Genomic DNA, 18,991 nt, shown 5'->3' on the forward strand with positions numbered 1-18,991 from the left:
CTCGTTTCTCACAGCGACCTCAGTTATCCGGCGTGGCCGAGTGCTGAGGATGGCACGAACGTTGAATAAAAAGGCAGAATCTGCCTCAAAAGCTCACGTTGTAAACGTAAGGCAGGAGGCACCTTTTGTGCCTCAGGCCATTTCCCTGCCCCTAGGCGAGCCGCTGCCCAAACAGTACTTTAACCCAACTCTGGGTGTGTTTCCTTTTAAATAAACACAGGAGGTTCCCCAACACCCTTCCTCCAGGTGCCCACCTGCTCGCCAGCACTGCGTTCGGCTCCCAGCTCCACAGCGGCACCCGAGAAATGCGTTTCTTTCCCCGCCTCGTCATCTCAGCTGCCTTGGGCATTGCCGCCTTCCTGAGCTGGAGGCTGCTTCTCCGGAGCCCAGCCGCCGGCCATGAAGGTAACACCTGGGCACCGTGGCGGTTCTGCATGGCTGGCAGCTTTTCTGTACCACTGCAGAAACGATCCAGAGCTTTTTTTGGAGGTTCTTGGTGGGAAAATGCCTATGGCACAGAAAATACTCTTTGCATAGCCCCAGGGGCAGGATAACCTGTGGATAAAGCCCTTGGTGTGGAGCCCTGCAGCTTTATGTCCTTAATGGCGTCATTGATCTCGGGTGTGGTGGGGAAACCAGGTGTCAGACTGCTGGAGGTAACTCCTAAAATCTTTGCTGCGAAGGGAGAAATGCTGGTGGGGAGGCAGGAGGGAACAGGGGCAGGGAAAACAGTGATTAATGCCTCACTTGCCTAAAAAACGCATCCCTCCCCTCTGGTCCTGGTCAGTCCAGGGCAAAATCATCACTAGATTTTGCAGACATTGTCGATCTGGGGCTGGGTGAGTTGAAGAGCAGCCCAGGATAGCTTCAGGCACCACTGTGTTTCTTCCTGTGTTCCCGGTGTCCTTTTCCTAATTTTAACTGTGCTTTTCTTCCCTGTGCAACAGCCTCCCTGAATCAGTGGGAAATATTTAACTTCCCAAGGACTCGGGAGAAACCAACAAACTGACTGCCTCCCCAGGGCTGCCAAATGCCTGCACTGAGCAGATGAGACAGACGTGCTGCTGCTAAAAAAAAATAAAAAAATAAAAAATAAAGTAGCAAGGCAAGCATTCATCCTCTGCATTCAAACCCACTATGGCCCCTTCACATCAAAAATAAGATGATAAAGAGTAGAAAGCAAAGCTGAAATTTGAGAAATTAAACCAACTGTCATGGAGTCTTTTTATTTGCTTTTGCCTTTTATATTTGCTTTGTTGTCTTCTCACTTCTATTTGCTTTTTGCTTTTTATTTGCTTTTGCCTTTTTATCTACAGGAGAAAAAAATTACATATGGAAATGATGCAAGAATTTATGTCATTTAGATCCCTAAATCGCTCCCAGCCTTTAAGAATAATCTCTTCCTTTCACATATATTTGATAGCTGATGTTAACCAATTAACAGATGCAAAAGGGTTTGCACGGGGTTATGTATTTGTAGCTACAAACCAATTTACTACTCCTCAGTCTCTCAGAATATTTCTGACTCTTTGGTAAACTCACGTCAGTTAAGTTCAGTCGAAAGCAAGGAGTTAAAAGCAAAAATTATGATTTGGCAGAGAACAGGGTCTGTGGCACAAAGCTACAGTCAAGACCAGCACTCAGACACGTCGGTCTGGGGAAAGTGGGGTCTGGGTGTCCATGATCTCACAAATTCATGGGGGCAGAAACCCATTTCCTGGCAAAACTGAGCTCTTTGCCAGGCAGGGCTGGTCTTCCTTCTCCTACCTATCATCTTCATTCATGTTATATCCTTTCCATGCTGGAATAACTAGAAAAGAGCCTGCCACAGCATCTTGCGCTGGGGTACTGGCTTGGGGCAGAGGTCCACTACGGGCTTTCCTCACCCCCATCTTCAAATGGTGTTTCCCAGGTGACCTGGCCCCCAAGGCGGAGGAGGGCCTCACTTTGACGCTGGACACCTTCCTTCACGTTCAGCAGCTCAGGAAGAAGAGACTGAGAGCTTTCTGCAGCCGATCAGGCAAAGTCACCCCTCTGCCCAGCAGTTGGGAGGAGAGAGCCCGCCTGCTCTTGAGTTTGAGGGTAAGCACCAAGCTGGACCTCCTTTACTGCCAAGTGCCATCGACAGGGATGGAGGAATGGCAGCAGCTTTTGGAGAAGCTAGAGGAGAAGGAAAACGTGACGCTCCCGGTGCCGCTTCCCTACCCTCGGCAGCACGCTCCAGAGACACAGCTGAGTAAGTTCAACCTGATGGAGGTAGAGGCCATGTTAGGGTCTTACACCAAAGTGCTGTTTGTCAGGGACCCTTTCCAGAGGCTGATCTCCACATTCATGCAAGGCATGGGCAGCAGCCCTTCCTTCAGCAGCTTTGTTCAGGACGTTTTAGACAGCGGGCAGCACAACGCCCCTGTGGCTTGGAATCCGCTCGTCAGCCTCTGCCAGCCCTGTCTCGTCCAGTACGACTATGTGGTGATGTTTGGCTTCCTCAGGCAGGAGCTGGGTCATCTGCTGCGGCAGGCCGGGCTGCCAGTGGACAGCCACCTCCCCATGTTCACCGACACACAAGTGCGGTGGACCTACAGCTGGTTATCAGAACAGATGTTCAGCGAGCTGTCCCTCCAACAGAAGAAGCAACTGTCTCATTTCTACCGCTGGGACCTTGCTGCTTTCTCATTTTCTGGCAGTTTGCTATCAGACCTCCTCAGCACCCCAGAGACCTGGTAGAAATATCCAGGCTAAAGGGACTGTTTTGGAGAGCGTTAATCCAAATGCAAGTACTTCGAGATGCCAGCTCGGTCATAGGCAGACCCTTGCTCCACAGCTGCATGCAGAGCGCTTGTCCATGTCACAGCTCCAAAAGACACGTCAGAGAGCCGAGACAGACCACTGCCAGGGACACAGTATCAAGGTTCTTCGTGTGGTTGAATTGCATTTAAATACAGCAAGAGCAGGCACTATCAGGAAACCCGTGGCATTGGGGCTTGGAAAACGGCATGAACTGAAGTGTGATGGGGTAAACGGCTCTCAGCAAACCTAGCGTTTTGGGGTAGGGTGGGCTGGACCTGCTACAAACCACAGCAGCATCTGCACACGGTCTGCCTGCACTGCCATTTCATATTCTGGGCTCCCTTTTGGGCCAAGAGGTTTGGCAACAACTTCTTCATGACAAATCTCCCCGCGCAGAACAAGCAGCACTCCCAAAGGAACACGTCACCTGAAGTCTGTCTACTCTGCACAAGTAGGTGGGATATGGCACAGGGTGGCACACCCTTCTGGGGAACCACTGGTGATATTCCCAATCCTTTCATGCTCAGGGAAGGCCAGGAGGGGCCCGGCTCATCATTTGGTCTTATCTGTTCTGTGTGAACCATTCCTGTTTTATGACCTCACATCTGCTGCATGTTTAGGCTCAAGAGGGCCCCGGGGACATGACAGGATGCTTGCTGCATTTGCAAGTTTTGAGTGAGGTTTCCCCCTCTACAGGGCTGACTCAAATGGGCCAAGCCTAGCTTTCAGCTCTACTCACTAGCAATGAGACAGGGATATGGCAGTCTGGACCGGGTACCAGTCACGCCATGCAGACAGCCAGACTTCTACCTTGTCTCAGAAAGCTGGTGGGCCCCGTGGAGGTGGCTAGAAGCATCAGGATGCATCACTGTGCTGCTGTGGAAAACACAATGCGGCTATTGTAAGCTCCTCTTGGCAGAGAAGTGCAAGGACTGGCTCCGCTTTCTTTCGGACTTGGCTGCCAGCGTGGCTGGGTGGAGGCCCAGGCTCTCCAGCTGGCTCACCTGCTGCATCCTGCTGGGTGGCCTTGGAGCAATCACCTGCCCTCTCCCAGCCTTGGCCACTGAGCTGATCTGCCTCCCAGCCTCTGGGGAGGGTCCATCCTTGCCAAACACCAAGGATGAGCTGAAGTTGTCCAGCTTTGAAATCGTGAACAGACTTTTACCATACCATACTAGTTTCCAGAATATTTTTTAGCTTTATTTTGCAATGTTGTGACATTCACAGAGAATTCCGCATACATTCATGTGACAAAGACACCGATTTCACAATGCTCATTAAAAAACAATAGTGAAACTTGTTGATTAGAACTGACTTAAAACAATTACAGAAAACTTGGCCTCCCTCTCTCATTGAGGGACATGCGATTAATAGCGTTAAGACATCACATCAGATGGCCTCCTTTCACCCTCCCACAAACTATTCAGCTACAGCAATTACTACTTAAGTGCTGTTATTGTGCGTAATACTTTACAGTCTAGCAAGATGGCGTAGTTCCTCTTCTGAGGATACAGTTCTGGAAGGAGAGAAGCAGCAAATTTCCAGTTATATGTAACATTGGAGTCATGCATCCATGCTGTATTTCGCTGAAAAGTACTAGGAAAGGAACATTTTTCTCTTTGTAAGTAGCTTTCCCTTCAGCGATTGCAAGCTGAAATCCCATGCAGCGAGATGTGCGTGAAAAGATCTGATGCAGCACCTAGCAGAGGACAGTGCTGTGCACTCACAAGAGAGCTGTTCTCAGACAGCTTTGTAGTGCAGACCGCATTTTAAGTCAGCCTGTCCTATAGCAGCACCATCTCTTCCTGCCAGCCCTCCACAGCGGGTCCCACTCTTTCCCTAAGATGCCTGGCACTTAGTTCCATGGGAAAGCAATGTATGAAATGTTAAGACACTGAGAGGTGAAATGAAAATCTCAGCTTCATGTTCCTTAGAGTCCCTGTCTCACCCGCAGCACAAACAGGTATTACAATGATCTCTGTAAATTTCTGTTAGTCTCCAAGCTTCCCTTTTTCATAGAATCATAGAATCATTTCGGTTGGAAAGGACCTTCGAGATCATCGAGTCCAACCATTAACCGTGCCCCCTAAACCATGCCCTGGAGTACCCTGTCCACTCGCTTTTTTAATACCTCCAGGGATGGTGACTCAACCACTTCCCTGGGCAGCCCATTCCAATGTTTGACAACCCTCTCAGTAAAATAATTTTTCCTAATATCTAACCTAAATCTCCCTTGCCTCAACTTGAGGCCATTTCCTCTTGTCCTATCTCCAGCCACCTGACAGAAGAGACCAACACCCACCTCACTACAACCCCCTTTCAGGTAGTTGTAGAGAGCGGTAAGGTCTCCCCTCAGCCTCCTCTTTTTTAGACTGAACAGCCCCAGATCCCTCAGCCGCTCCTCATAAGACTTGTGCTCCAGGCCCCTCACCAACTTGGTTGCTCTCCTCTGGACACGCTCTAGCAGTTCAATGTCTTTCCTGCAGTGAGGGGCCCAAAACTGAACACAGTACTCGAGGTGCAGCCTCACCAGTGCCGAGTACAGGGGAACAACCACCTCCCTGTTCCTGCTGGCCACACTGTTTTCCTATACACTCAAAACCAGTTTCTGTGATTCCTTTGCAACCCTGATTTTATACCATTGCCCCCTCCCCACAGGTGTTTGGTATCATTTACATTCAATTCCAGTGCACCCCAAAAGGAAGGTCTTTCCTCCTTCTGTCAGCTAGTGGCTGTGGAAGGGTAATAAGAGGGCCCTGAGCTGGGGTGGGCTTGAGGGCAAGGACTGGTGCCTGGGAAACAGCAGCTCACTGATGCTGCAGCAAAAATGGCTCCACAGGCAAAGGTCTGCACAGAACTACCCTGCCCTGACCACTGCATGTACACATAACTTGACAAATACACTTCAAATGAGTGCACAAAGTGAATAACGAGAGAGACTTGATACATCTAATTTAAAAAATTTCACCTGACCAGGCAGTCACCGTGGCTATGTGAGACACCACAAACCCATTCTGAAATGATGAAAAACATGCTCCCAGAACCATGGGGGATAAAGAGCACTTACTCATCCTGCTAGTGACATACCCTCACAGGGAACAGGCCTCTTGTGAATGCTGGTGGCTTTCCCCTGAGACGATGCTGGAAGCTCCTCGACATCACGCACTCTGCCTGTAGCTCCCCATGTTCTGCATTAACACATATTACATTCCCTTTGTACTTCTTCACGGCCTGGTCTGAACAAGCATGTCCAGCAATCCCATGAGGTGGATGCCACAGAAACAGTGCCAACACCAATCTACCTTACAGACTTTGTATTTTGCATCCCTTCCTGGACATCCAAGAACATGAATACACAGGCTCCGATAGTTGTTTTTGCACACAAATGATCACGTTTTCTTCTCTAAGAGGTTTTTTACATATTGCCAACTTTCAGGAGAAAACAAAAACGTGTTCTTGCCCAGTACCTCAGAGCTTAAGAAACGTCTATATCATATTTCAATTAATAAAGCAATTACATAGCAAGCCCAGCAGGCACAAAATGCTTTCTGCAATTCACATATATAAATGCCCTTCTTCTAGACTGTAGAACCATAATATTTTAAGCTGAGAAATAAATCTACACATTTCCAAGCTATATACCCTGGAGTGCTTCAAAAAAATATTTCAAACTGTGCATACATTGCTAAGTCCTAAGATGGAGGCCAATTTTAAGCAGTTTGTATGTGAGCAAAATTTTATATAAGGCAATGGAGTTACATCCTCTTGCACCATGTTTTTTTGATGGCCCTAGGAGTGCAAAAATAGAAAAAGGACATTTTCATAAAGCTGTGGGCCAGAGAAACGGATAAAGTTTGCACATGATGAGCAGGTACAGTACATGGCTGACATCATCTAGAGATAACATGATGCTACAGTGTTAAATCTGACAGTGACAAAACCTGTGAAGAGGGATGCCCAGCATTAAATCCAACATGAAAAATGCATTCAACCCAGAAGACACGAGGTCATTACATAGTCAGCACATCTTTCGGACAAGCAGTCCCTGTAGCAAAACATACCCATTCTCTTACATTCAGCAAAACTAAGAGTTGTCTTGAAATGAAGGCAAGGCCATAGCATGACAGCAAGGGGTTGACCCTAGAGGGCACCCAGAGCCAACTAATCCCCAGCTGTGTCCATCCTCCTGTTCCTTGCCTGGGCTGGTATAAATTGCCTTGGGAACAACAATGAGTAACTTCCTCTGTTACTCCAAGGTCTTTGATGTCCTTTCCTATTTAAAAGGTGGGGAAAGATGTGGAGGTATGGGGCAGGAAAAGGCTGGGTCAAATGAAGCAGCATCTTGCTGGAAGTCCTCTTGGTATCTCTAGTTTTTATCTTTAATCAGAGAAGACACGGTAGCACATGAACTAAATTCATTAAAGCCCCAGTGCAGACAAAGCAATTGTCATTTAACAGGATAAATCTAGCTATTGGTCACATTTTAGGGTTTTCCTCTGAACCACTTTTGTTACATAGGTAAGACCGTCTTCGTTAGCTAACATCAAAACTCCTCCTCATCTTCCTCTAGTGTATATCTGGCTTTGTGTGCAGAGGGGACGCAACAGGGTCCAGCCCTCAGTGCCTCTCATGCCTTCCCCCATCTCAGCTAGAGGACTGTTTGTCTGGGTTCAATGCATTTAAGTCCTTCTTGGCATAGCATCACAAGGTGATCTGTCTTTTCCCCGTAGTAGAAAAAAAAGAAACAACCACCCTGCCATTTCACATTGGCTGGTAAATAAGCATGTCTCCCATCCTCACAGCAATTTTAAATGAAACCTGTAAGATTTTTCAATTACATCTGGATAACATCACCTGCCACTTAGTCTTCATTTGAATTTACATCACAGCTATAATCTGGCAGCAATTACCTCTCCTAGAGAAAACAATGATTGGACAATTAAATGTGAAAGCTCCATGAATCAGTGGATGAACCACATAAACACAGATTTGCCCCCCCAGTATAGTCCTACTGCCTTGTGGTCCCTCTGGTGTAAGATCAGTTTTCATGAGGAGAGTTTGCTCCTCGAACTTCCCTTTTACACACGCACAGACCATGGCTTAAAGGTCCCTGGCTCAGCAGAAGGGCACTGTAAAAAGAAAAAAAATTAAGTTAGCAACAAATGAGGGTCCTGGCCTGCCCCACCATGCTCCCTTTAAGGTAGGTGGCTTTGTACCATTGAAGACCTGAGCTCATATCCCAGTCTTTCAAAACACAGAGATGTCTATCTCATGGCACTTCTGTTAGAGGCTGTGCCTGGCTCTAGCTGAAGGCCTGATGGTCAACAGTTTGTGCAAATTGTCAAAACCGTTTCCAAGTCCTTCTCCCCAGAAAGTGATGCAGGTGTTAGGTGAGAAGGACTAAGATATCCAGGTTTTGCTGTTAACCACAGCAGGGTTCAAGCTGACAAAAGCCTGGAGGATGCCCACACGGACAGACAGCTGTGTTTTCTGGGTCACACAGGAATCAGCAGGACTCTGTGCAGGGACCCACTCCTACACAGCCCTGTCACAACACTGTAACAGAGGAGGAGCCCATGAAGAGAGTGACAGGGTTAGCTCCTGCACTCCTTCAGATCAAGCCCACAGCCTCTAAGGAGGATCCTGTAGTCATAACATTCAGGAGAAGTGAGCATTTTCAGTAACACTTTCCTATCCCTCTCTCCCTGAGGGACACCACTAAATCACAGAGTGGACCTGTAAGGTATGTTAGTGGTGGTCATCCCCTAAGAGATGATAGTTGGAGCATCAGGACCAAAAGTCAGTGCCTTTGTTCTACAGACAGCACTTGGAGGATGGAGGGATGAACTACAACTTCATTGATACTGTATTGCAGCCCTAGCAATGCTGGTCTGTGGATTTGTCTCTCATTTGGTGGCATGTTAAATGAAGGATAACACCCATGAAATAAAACCCATCTGCTTAAGCAGGGCCACAGCCTCCCTATCCTGCCCTAATCCCAGACCTGGGCCACTGTGACCAGCACACACACTCCATGTGGAGTAGGCTGGCTAGGGAGCAGACTATGAAACCAGAAGCTGTTACCATTTTGGTGAAGATGTCCACACAAGCATTGCGGATCCTCTCTGGGGTGGCAGGGCTGTCTAGCCTGAACAGTTCAGTCAGGCCGGAGTCCCTCCTTGCTGAGTAGATGGCATCTTTAATGGCATAAAACACTGAGGCAGACAGGAACAGAGGTGGCTCTCCCACAGCCTAGACAGAGCACAAGCAAGAGTGAGGCTGCAGCCCAAAACAGTTCTGGCCCTGGAAAGACTAACGAGGCTAACAGAAAGATAAGCAAGCCCTATCTGACAATCAGGAATTGTTCACATTCTTCTATTGCTTCTTTGTAACTTCTCAGTCTCTCAGATGTAATCAGGAAGGAAAGGCCAAGCCAAAACAGCCCCTTGCCTTCCAGATGTGAACCTCAGTCTACCAAACGTGATCAGTGAGGAAACACGAAGCTAAAACAGCCTCCAGTCTGCCAGGTGTGATCAGTGAGGAAGGACTGAGCTAAAACAACCCCCAGTCCATTTAAAGAAGAGACAGTAAGAAAACACAAGCTTTCTGACACAGCAAGGCTGTTATGAAGGAAAAAGAGACTAACCCATTCCCACTACCCTTTGGATGGTGCTAAAATTGCAGCAAGGGGAATTCAGATAAGGCAGTGGTGGGTTGTCTGGGGAGAGAGCATGATGCTCCATCACTAGAGGTCCTTGCAAACCAGCAGGAATGCCTCCCTCAGGGATTACACAAGTATTATCTAGTACTGAGGTCCCTGTCAGCCCCTTTTTTCTTAATTCGGTCATCAGCACTAACCACCAAAAAAGTTCTGCTCATTAATGAAGACGTTCCTGTGGATAAAGGGGAAATGGGAAACTGTGAGGAGGCAGGCCAGGCATATACAGATAAGGATGCTGGGTGGCCTCTCTAAATGCTCTGTTGAACTACAAGTAAAGCAAATTCATTGATACTGTAACATCCAGCCCTGCTCTGTGCAGCCCTCACTAACTGCAGAGAACAGCACTGACTGCAGTGGAAACATCTGAAGGACACGTGGATTAATAACAGACCTTTAAGGGTGACATGAGCATTGTGAAACAGTAAAGAAAGCAAAACATGAAAACTCAGGCACAAGATCTTGGTATATCAGATCTGGAGAAAAGATACTGCTGAAACGTTATCCACAGCGGTGGCTCTGGTGCCAGGGAAGGGAACCAGGGAGCTGACATGCAGGGGGATGCTGGCAGCCTCTGTTACAGCAGAACTGGCACAGCAAAGCCACTTCAGTTCTCTCTGATGAACAATCAGGGCGGCAATGTTCAGGTTATTTCAATTCTTCCTAACTATAAAGTACTCCAGGGCATGGTTTAGGGGGCATGGTTAATGGTTGGACTCGATGATCTTGAAGGTCTTTTCCAACTGAAATGATTCTATGATAGTATACATATTTCTGGTAAGGAATGGGAAAACATCCTGACCCCAGAATAAAGCCAGCATAATGATATTAACTATTTAGACACATGCATTGTTACTTTATCACAGTCTGCTTCAAAGAATTATAGAGCAGGAAGAGGCCTGCAGATCTTGCAGGTATACCTTGGATGAATAAACTGCCTTGCTGTTTGGACAGTCACGGAGAAGCGACACATAGAATTCTGTTGGGATGTCTCCAAATGCTGGGATTTTGTACATCCCAGGCCCTCGAGTGTACAAATTTCCTTCAGGAGAATAGCGCAGCTCCTCCATGGTGAAGAGCCCAAGGCCTTGGACAAACGCTCCTTCTATCTACAAACATCCAAACAAGGTTACATTATTTTTTTTGTTGTTGTTCGTCCCTGCACAAGAACAAACAGCGATGATTTCCACCAGAGTTTTCAGCCCTCCCCTCCTGACTGATTTCCCACTTTTCATCTCTAAACCCTTGTCCTTTCTGCTGAGTACAGCTTGGCACCTTTGCACAATTCCTGTGTTCCCATATAGATGTGGCTGCATTTCCCTGGCAGGTGAAGCAATTTACGAATACATGCAAACAGGTATGCTGTAAACGTAGGACAAGAATTTTCTGATGAAGCAAGGAAAAAAAAAAACCAATGCCAAAAATATTGATTCCTTCACAGGCGGATTAACACTGAATGAGTTGTACTTGCTGATAATTCGAAGGACAAGAAAACTAAAAGGTCTAAAGATGACATATCTGAAGACAAACTATTTTACGCTTTCTATTTCTGTATAAATACTTTCCTAAGTACTGCATATTCTCAGGTCACCAGCATAGACAGCTGCAAAAACACTCCCACATCCATTCAAGTACTAAAGACTTCTTTGCATAATTTTTCTACTGTAAATTTTAGGAGAAAAAAAAAAAATAAAAAGAAGGGGAGCAGCTATGAGAGGAGGATGTGCTTGAACCACCCCACATGTAGAAGCTCTGCTCTCTGTGCCCACAGAGAGATCTGACAGGCAGACCAGTCTAAAGATTTGGCACAAACTTGCATTAACTCAGCTCTATGTACTTGTGTTCCTGCACTCATACAACATCCTTTCTCTCCTGTCCCCAGATCCTCTGCAGCAGTTCATGGAAGGACACAGGAAATTGACATCTCTTTGACAGGCTCCGTATAGCCCTTCTCTTTACTCCCAGACTCAAAGTGACAGGCTGCGAAGACAGAAAGGCTCCTTCTGCCCTTGGCCACTTCCAAAAAAAGTCTCTTTCAGAAAAAATGTCACTTTCAAAGAAGTTTCATTTTAACTATAGCAGAGCTCTGCATCTCGTGCTTTCCTGTAAACCCCAAAACCTACGGCAGTTTCACTGGAGTTACATCTAGAGTTAACAGGGAGCTAAGATGGCTAGATGAGCATGTGCAAATGTTTAACAATTCATGTCTTGGTATATCAAACAACACTGTGTTTATTACCTTTATTTGCCAAGAGGTATCACTGTGATTATAACTGCACAAAATATGGAAGTAAGCTTGTCCCTACCCAAGGAATTTGCAAGCTAAGTGACTGGTCCAACTTCCTATTAAGATCCCTACATGCCAGTAGCTGAAGGACAGAGTCTATCACGCTAAATCTTTATTCACAGAAGAATTTTCAGTGAATTAAATGGGACTTGATTTTGACAGACAGGAGTATAAAAATCAGGTGTGGGATTTAGTCTCGCGTCCCGCATTGCAGGAACTAAGCCTGGGATGAGGTTACTCCATCATGTTAGTATTATCTGGATTCATTAGTCAGGCAAGGCAGATATTGAAAAGCATCAGTGTGGTGGTAACTGGAGAATATCTTGCAGTCTTAATATCCAAGGCAAAAAAAACCCCAACAGGTTATTTCCCTACATAATTCTGTGCCTATTGCATAATTAAGTGCGGGTCAAACTGGTTTTCATAGCTAGCCTAAAATGCCTCGCTGGATACCCGAGTTTAAAATGCTCTGTTTGCAAAGGCACAACCTGGAAAGGGATAATGGCTCACCTAGAAAAGCCTGAGAGTAGTGCTATCACTTTAACACAGTGGAAATAGCAACACTATTTCACTTACCTGTCCTATATCTATGGCTGGGTTCAGACTGGTACCAACATCCATAACAATGTCTGTGCGAATGTTCTAAAAGGCAGAAATAAAGAATAAATCAGTACAGAACATTGAAACTGGTCTTTTATGAGGAGGAGTAATGTATCCAACCACTACCCAAATGTATCCAACCACTACCCACACTTGGCCAGTGTTCAACAATCCATCTCAGCTCAACTCTTCATACTGACTTTTAATCCAAGTTCATCCCTAAAGCAAATCAAAGGAATTCACTGTCGTTTTCCCCAGAGATCCAATGGACCCAATTTATATTAGTTCCAAGCTGCTAGCATCAGTGCTCTGTACCTGAGCATAACCAACTAGGTCAGATGTTGATGAAATCTTTTCCTTTTTTCTTTCTAAAAGTCTTCAGTGCTACTTTTTAATGATTAACTCAATTCCAGTATGTTTCTGTTCTTTCGTCCTAACACAGTACTGCTATCTCTTACTTAAGCAAATCCAGTAACTTTTGCAATCATTCATTAAGCCCCCTAATATCCCTGCAGGGTAGATAATTATCGTTTTATTATACTTTACGGATTATTGCACTGTGGAACAGAGGAGTTAAGAAATTTACTGAAGGTCATACCAGACCAATGACAGAGCTAGGAACAGGCTGACACCCAGTATTTGTTCTAACTCCCTGTGAGTGTTTCAGTTCACCTATACACAGAGGGCTATTTCACTGCTGACCCCCTCACCTTGTGGTCACCTGTCAGGCAATCTATCTCAACCTCTGAGCAAGCAACACCATAACTGAAGTAGCAGAATGGTTTTCCTTCATTCTTTTCAAAGTCGTAGCCAATGTCAGGAATTCTTGATACAAAGAAAAACAAAACCACATTTCATTCCATGAACAGTCAAAATTAACACAAACACGTTGCAACTTATCGAAATCCTTATTCAATTTTGTTTCATCCCTTCCATCAAGGCCTTGCAGAAATGAAAAGTGTAAACAACTATAAATAGAAATCTGCTAAAGCTGCTCTATATTCCAAACCCTGACTGAAACTATCAAACTATTTTAGCCACCTTTATTTTCCCATGAATCTCAGGGCTTGTGATGACTATTATGAACTCATTCCCACCAAACCAGTAGCAAATCTTTTGCTTTTAGAGTGCAGTTGAACATTTCTTGGAGGTCATTAAATTTCGGAGCATAATCAAGTTGAACCAGAAACTGGATTAAGCTAAGAACAGATTTTAAGCAAAGTTCATGGCAAACTTTGTATCTGGCTACTTACACTTTTATCTGAAAACTGGTTTATTAAAATACTGACAGTCACTTGGTCAAGAGAAAAACACATTTCAGACATGCAACAGAAATGAGGTCATATTGTATTTTAGTCCTAAATAGGCTCTTCTCAACACTGTGTTTATTTTTTTTATGTCAACCCCTCTGCCTCAGAGGTGATGGATCTCTGTTTTCCTCCAGCAGTAAAGCTGACTAAGAAAAGTGCCTCATTTCAGAACTGCACAGGAACCAGCAAGAATTTAAAGTGGGACAATGAAATTGAGAACACTGATATCTGCTCACACCACAACAGACAGAATACCGCTGCAGCCAATTGCCATAAGTAGCTTGGTCCTCAAGGACAACCACTGCCCCCTTTTTCCCTGCATGATAGTTCTAGTGCAACACTAAGTCACAAGGTTGACACAGAACAGAGCCCCAGGCAAAACCCTGATTTCATTTATGCCTCTTCAGACCTAGGTCAGCTAGAGTGAAGTTAGATCTACTTCAGATTTACATGAGATCTGACCTTGGCCCCAAGAGCTGTGCTCCATCAGGAACCGATTCTCCCCAACCAGGAAAGTGTTAACCTCAGCTTAACATTTCTAGGTAGGAAAGGGAATGCAGCCCTAAGTTAGAGCAGTGACAGGGGGATAGGGGCTGTAAATCCTCCCAGAATTTCCCTGGATGCAATCAAGCTGTGCCTCTGCAGTGTGAATATTCACTCACCTATAAAACCCCGTGGCCGACAGGCTAACACAGTTCTCATAGGCGGCTTTAATCTGGCAAAGTGAACAAGAGTTGGAAAACAGCGATTGACCACCCAGTCTCTGCAAAATAGCTACCCCAAACACATTTCCAGGAGATCATGAATAGAAGGTGTCCAGTGACACATAGCTGTCATGCTACCCAGCACCAGCAGTGCCAAGGGAAACATCATGATGCAGCTGCTTCCCCAAATAGCTCTGTCAGCAGCTACCAAGGGCAGAACTTGCCCATTGGCAGGGGGATAAGACTTACTCTGTTTGTTCGGCTCTCAGCTACAGGTTGTGCTTTCAACCTCAGACAGAGGTTAAACTGACAATCATCTTGACTTCAGTGAGGCCAAGGGAAATCCTATCCTGACTTCCAAATCACAAAGTCAAAGCTCCTTCCATGAAGAGAAGAGCTTGGATCTGAAAATGGCCTGAGAGCCTTACAGCACACCAATCTCTTATTATTGAGGGTTCAGAGATATTGCAGCCAAGGAGCACTACAGGAGGTGGACAGCAGCTCAACAGAGAGTCATCTTTGTCACAGAATCCCTTCACTACAAATCAGGTTTCTTCTTGTCCTAGAATGTAGCCTGACTAGAGAGATATATGTAACCACTCAAGACTTTTATTTGGTCAAGTTTGTCATAGGCAGGCCGCAGGATCAGGAGAAATCTCAGTATTAAAGTCATAACTGATGTTTTGGGGATGACCTCTTGCAAGCTTTGGTTACTTCCCTTGCCAGCTTTCTGTTTCACTGTCTTTGCGCAAATCTTTGCTAGTGAGATGCAGAAGACCTGGAGGATATACCTGCATACAGGGTCTGCCAATTAAAACAATCTCTGATAATGTCCACTTGTCTCCCGACAGATAACAAACAGCTTACCCAGTCTTCCCAGGATCCTTTGGGATTAGACTGTTTGATTGGCTCAAGTCTTTTTAAGATAGTCTGACATGCATTCTATAAACAAAGAGAGAGAGAAGCAATATTTTAAGATTTGAAAAGTCAGCTTATAGTATTAAAAGCCCTATAAGAGTTTCAAAGAACCTTCTGTTTAAATCAATATTGCCTTTAAGACTTTGGCATATCATAAAAAGGAACAAAGTTCACCTAACAAATGTCTTGCTGTATAGGAAGAAATCTTGACTGAAAAGGATTTTCAGCCATCGCTGTGCTGATGGCAGAACGGAATCCCAAATACAGAACAGAACTTTTCAGATCATGACACAAAATATCAGAAGTCCACCCATTTAGACAGTAACTTTATCTGTACCAAGTCATAGCAGGACAGCTTAGCATATCTAGCAAGATGAACCTGTAACACTGAAAAAAAATATTCTTGCCAAAATTCAACGTACTCAGAGAAGCTGTGCAGAGAATAAAAACAGCCTGATGATTTTACTTTACAGGTTACACTTCCTCTTTTCTTTAAACCTGAGAATGACCAGTACTAAATTCCTCTTTTCAATAGAGAAGTCACACACCCTGCAAATATATGCATTGGTAACTCCACCATGTCAGAGACAGTCATGACCATGCCATTGCTACAGAAGGCTGTTTGCTCTGATTGTATCAACACTTAAAGGTGTTTGGTTCTGCAGCACAGCCCACAAACCATCTGCTATTAATATTTGCAGCACAATATATTTGTTACAGATAAGGATTAATTACTAAGAAACTATCTATTTAAATGAATGCTTTGTTCTGTTCATTTTGAGTAATCACAAACACTCCATTTTAGAACTACAAAAGGACTGAAGGAGAGCTTTGAACAACTTGGAAAAAAAAATACAGTCATTCATCATCTAACACCACCAGTAGTTATAACAGGTAAAGAAGTTATGAGGTATCCTTAGCCTGGAATTGCCTTTTGATGGTTATGTTTTCCTTAAGCAATAGATAAATACACATTAACCTTTCATGTTCCAGAGTCCTAGCTTATAACCCACTAGTTTAAATAACTCAGTTTCCGTACATGGACAGCCATTCCATTGATGTCTGCACTGACAGATGCAGCTGTCGGGGATGTATTTGGGACAGTGTTTGTGCTGGTCTCACTGATGTAAATTTTGGAAGTGGGTATTCCCAGTGACCTGCTAGCAACCTGCAGAGCAAAGGTAAACAATTGGTAAGCAGCTCTTCTTATACATTAGCATTATCATTCATTGCTTACACTGCTAGGACCCACACTGCAACCTCTACCCTCTCCTGTTCTAAGTTCCATTTTTCTTGAAGACTCAGTTGATTCAGTGACTGAGAGCTAGCCAGAACATTAAGTTTGCACTTCACAGACTGAATGTGTGCTTACACTTACACTTTTGCCACAATGACAGACATTCACTTCACTATTATGAGACTAAACTCTTCTCTCAACAATTATAAGAATCAGAGGATAAAGAGCCCTATTAGATTTCCCTTTCATTTCCCTGTCAAAGCAGTGTTGCTCCATTAGGCCTTTTTAACTACAAAGCATTAGCATATGCAGATAAATGTTTACAATACAACTAATTTTTGTATAAAATATATGTAAACTGTAGTTTTATGAGATGAAATGAAATTGCCAGAGAAGCTAGATTATAAGCATAACCTGCATTATCTACATAATAAGAGTTAAGATGATAAAGAATCTAATTCTCATACTCAATTGTGATAATACCCTGGAAATCTAGCACTGCTGCTGAAACGATTAAGAGGAATTAGTTATGATTTGTTACCCTATGCATGCACATAGAGGAACTGTCAAGCTGTCTGAGGCAATAATACGGAGTGAGTGTAATTTTCCTGAGACAATGTCTCATTCAGTTAAGTCCAAACTCATTATTACCTGAATCATTTTGGTGTGAAGTCCTTGACCCATCTCAGTCCCCCCATGTGTAAGTAACACAGAGCCATCTGTATACACATGGACCAGAGCTCCAGCCTATAAAAGGGAACATTAATCCAAGAGTCATCATAAATGAACTAGTGAAGTACTTAGCAGATTTCAGTTACAAACTATGGAGACAATTAATTTAGAACTACACCAATGTTGTTCTTCGGTGTAATTAAAGCCTCTAGTTCACACTTGAGGTGAGTTTGGTTTAGTTTCACCAACTCACTAGAAGTTCCAATGACATAACAAACCTCAGTCAGTATTTTCAGCTCAGAAAGCGGGTCATATAACCCAAAACTGCCCCTGTGAAACAGAGATGCACCCTTCACCTAAACTTGCTAACACCACTGACAGTCCATCAAGTCAGGTCAAACACAGGAACAGTGTTTTGACTGTTGAGGAAGAGGGAATAGGCAGGGAAATTAACATAACACAACACCACAGAAACACAGCTGCATTGTGGTCCCTTTTGGACTGTATAAACTGGTAACTGTTGCGTTGCTCATTTTAGTTTGAAAAATGTGTGCTCTTTCTCAACTAATTTACTACTTCTTTGAAAAGCTCCAGTTTGGTACAAATGGAGGAAGGCCTAGGGGAGGCAGCATAAACCTAGCTTCTCTACTGAAAAGATGCATGACGCTTACGGACCTGGTTCAGAAATGGGATAGTGAAACTGATGCCAAATTTGGTAGGAATGATGCACATCCCTCTCTTCTTCCAGCGATTCTGCCTGCAAGGAAAGAACATTATTCATATACTCACAAGGCTTTCATCACAACTCAATACTATGTTTCCCTCTGACAGCTTGGGTATCAAAGCAGAAATGAAATACCTGAATGCAATATATACTGAGTTAATCAGTAATTTTTATGAAAGATTGGCTTTGTTTATGGGTCCTAACAATAAGAAATCAGAAATGAAGATGCTCCCCCAGGAATTGTAGAAGCAATTGTCTGAACTATTAACTATTCAGTTGTATATACAAGCCAACTAAAAAACTACAAGGCAGTGGAAAGCCTAAACAAATTGCCTTGATAGCCAAAGCCTAGCTGTACTTAACAGACCCCCCTCCTTTGCTACATTTCCCTTACAAAATCATGTCATGCTAGGTCTGATTCCTGCCTTATTTTAGCTACCAGCTCTCTGATAGAGGTTTCTTCCCACAGTAAGCATGAAGGAATTTCAAAAAGAGAAGTTTTTAGAAGTCTCTCTGCGAATATAAGGTCTGACTTCACATCACTCAAGTTGCTAAGAGAACTTCAGAAGTTAGTAGGCAACAGGTGCACCCAGTAACAAGACAGCTCCAGAACACCTACTTGTTGAATTCTTCAATTAGTTTCTTCCTGGCGTGATAGCTAGAGCTTGACAAACATTCATCCCAGCATCTTCGTAGAGTAAATCCCTCCAGCTTTTGGTTAAAATGAGTCAGGTCTCCTTCATGATAAAGATTGAGCTTCCGCACCTTCCCAAAGAAACATATAAAGGACATGCCAAGTTTAATGCTTCAGACTAGGCCTTTTTAATGGATGACATCAAAAGCATGTTGGTTCCTAGTTTTACTCCTCTGCTCACTCCACAGAGCAATATAATTAACAGACATACATCTGTTTACGGGAAAATTGGGACTAAGACATTAAGGCTGGGAATATTCAAGAGAGATTGGGACTTAAGCACATTGTTAGTAAGATTAAGGTACCTGCTGCCTTTGGACTTTTTTTTCAATATCTATCC

General features: G+C 44.3%; 2 protein-coding genes across 3 annotated transcripts in view; one reads left to right on the forward strand and one right to left on the reverse strand.

Moving 5' to 3' along the window:
* Window positions 1-236: 236 nt before the first annotated feature.
* On the forward strand, window positions 237-4,083 carry LOC128150539 (carbohydrate sulfotransferase 8-like). Of its 2 annotated transcripts, none has more exons than XM_052806801.1 (2): window positions 237-405; window positions 1,913-4,083. In XM_052806801.1, the coding sequence occupies exons 1-2, from the start codon at window positions 306-308 to the stop codon at window positions 2,722-2,724; spliced, it is 912 nt and encodes a 303-aa protein (XP_052662761.1). In that variant the 5' UTR covers window positions 237-305; the 3' UTR covers window positions 2,725-4,083. The 2 variants fall into 2 exon arrangements, 1 of the variants encoding a protein (XP_052662761.1); XR_008238081.1 differs by lacking the exon at window positions 1,913-4,083 and adding an exon at window positions 948-1,102 and having other exon boundaries at window positions 318-405.
* XDH (xanthine dehydrogenase) overlaps window positions 3,966-18,991 on the reverse strand; it is a 54,303-nt gene continuing 39,277 nt past the window's right edge. Inside the window, exons 27-38 of the mRNA XM_052806790.1 lie at window positions 18,577-18,722; window positions 17,909-17,990; window positions 17,213-17,308; window positions 16,364-16,492; window positions 15,274-15,348; window positions 14,365-14,417; window positions 13,103-13,217; window positions 12,369-12,434; window positions 10,426-10,614; window positions 8,872-9,039; window positions 5,368-7,916; window positions 3,966-4,795 (exon numbers count right to left, since the gene is read on the reverse strand). Coding sequence (XP_052662750.1) covers window positions 7,866-7,916; window positions 8,872-9,039; window positions 10,426-10,614; window positions 12,369-12,434; window positions 13,103-13,217; window positions 14,365-14,417; window positions 15,274-15,348; window positions 16,364-16,492; window positions 17,213-17,308; window positions 17,909-17,990; window positions 18,577-18,722 — 1,170 coding nt within the window. The 3' untranslated portion in view covers window positions 3,966-4,795; window positions 5,368-7,865. The remainder of the gene's footprint in view (window positions 4,796-5,367; window positions 7,917-8,871; window positions 9,040-10,425; window positions 10,615-12,368; window positions 12,435-13,102; window positions 13,218-14,364; window positions 14,418-15,273; window positions 15,349-16,363; window positions 16,493-17,212; window positions 17,309-17,908; window positions 17,991-18,576; window positions 18,723-18,991) is intronic.

The sequence above is a fragment of the Harpia harpyja genome, chromosome 13 (assembly GCF_026419915.1).
Source record: "Harpia harpyja isolate bHarHar1 chromosome 13, bHarHar1 primary haplotype, whole genome shotgun sequence".
In the NCBI taxonomy this organism is placed as follows: domain Eukaryota; kingdom Metazoa; phylum Chordata; class Aves; order Accipitriformes; family Accipitridae; genus Harpia; species Harpia harpyja.

What these genes read in the sequence shown, in the direction of transcription:
- LOC128150539 (XM_052806801.1), top strand. Translation starts at nt 306, where the DNA reads ATGCGTTTCTTTCCCCGCCTCGTCATCTCAGCTGCCTTGGGCATTGCC. An exon ending in CCCAGCCGCCGGCCATGAAG is followed by an intron (nt 406 to 1,912) that starts GTAACACCTGGG and finishes GGTGTTTCCCAG; the next exon opens with GTGACCTGGCCCCCAAGGCG.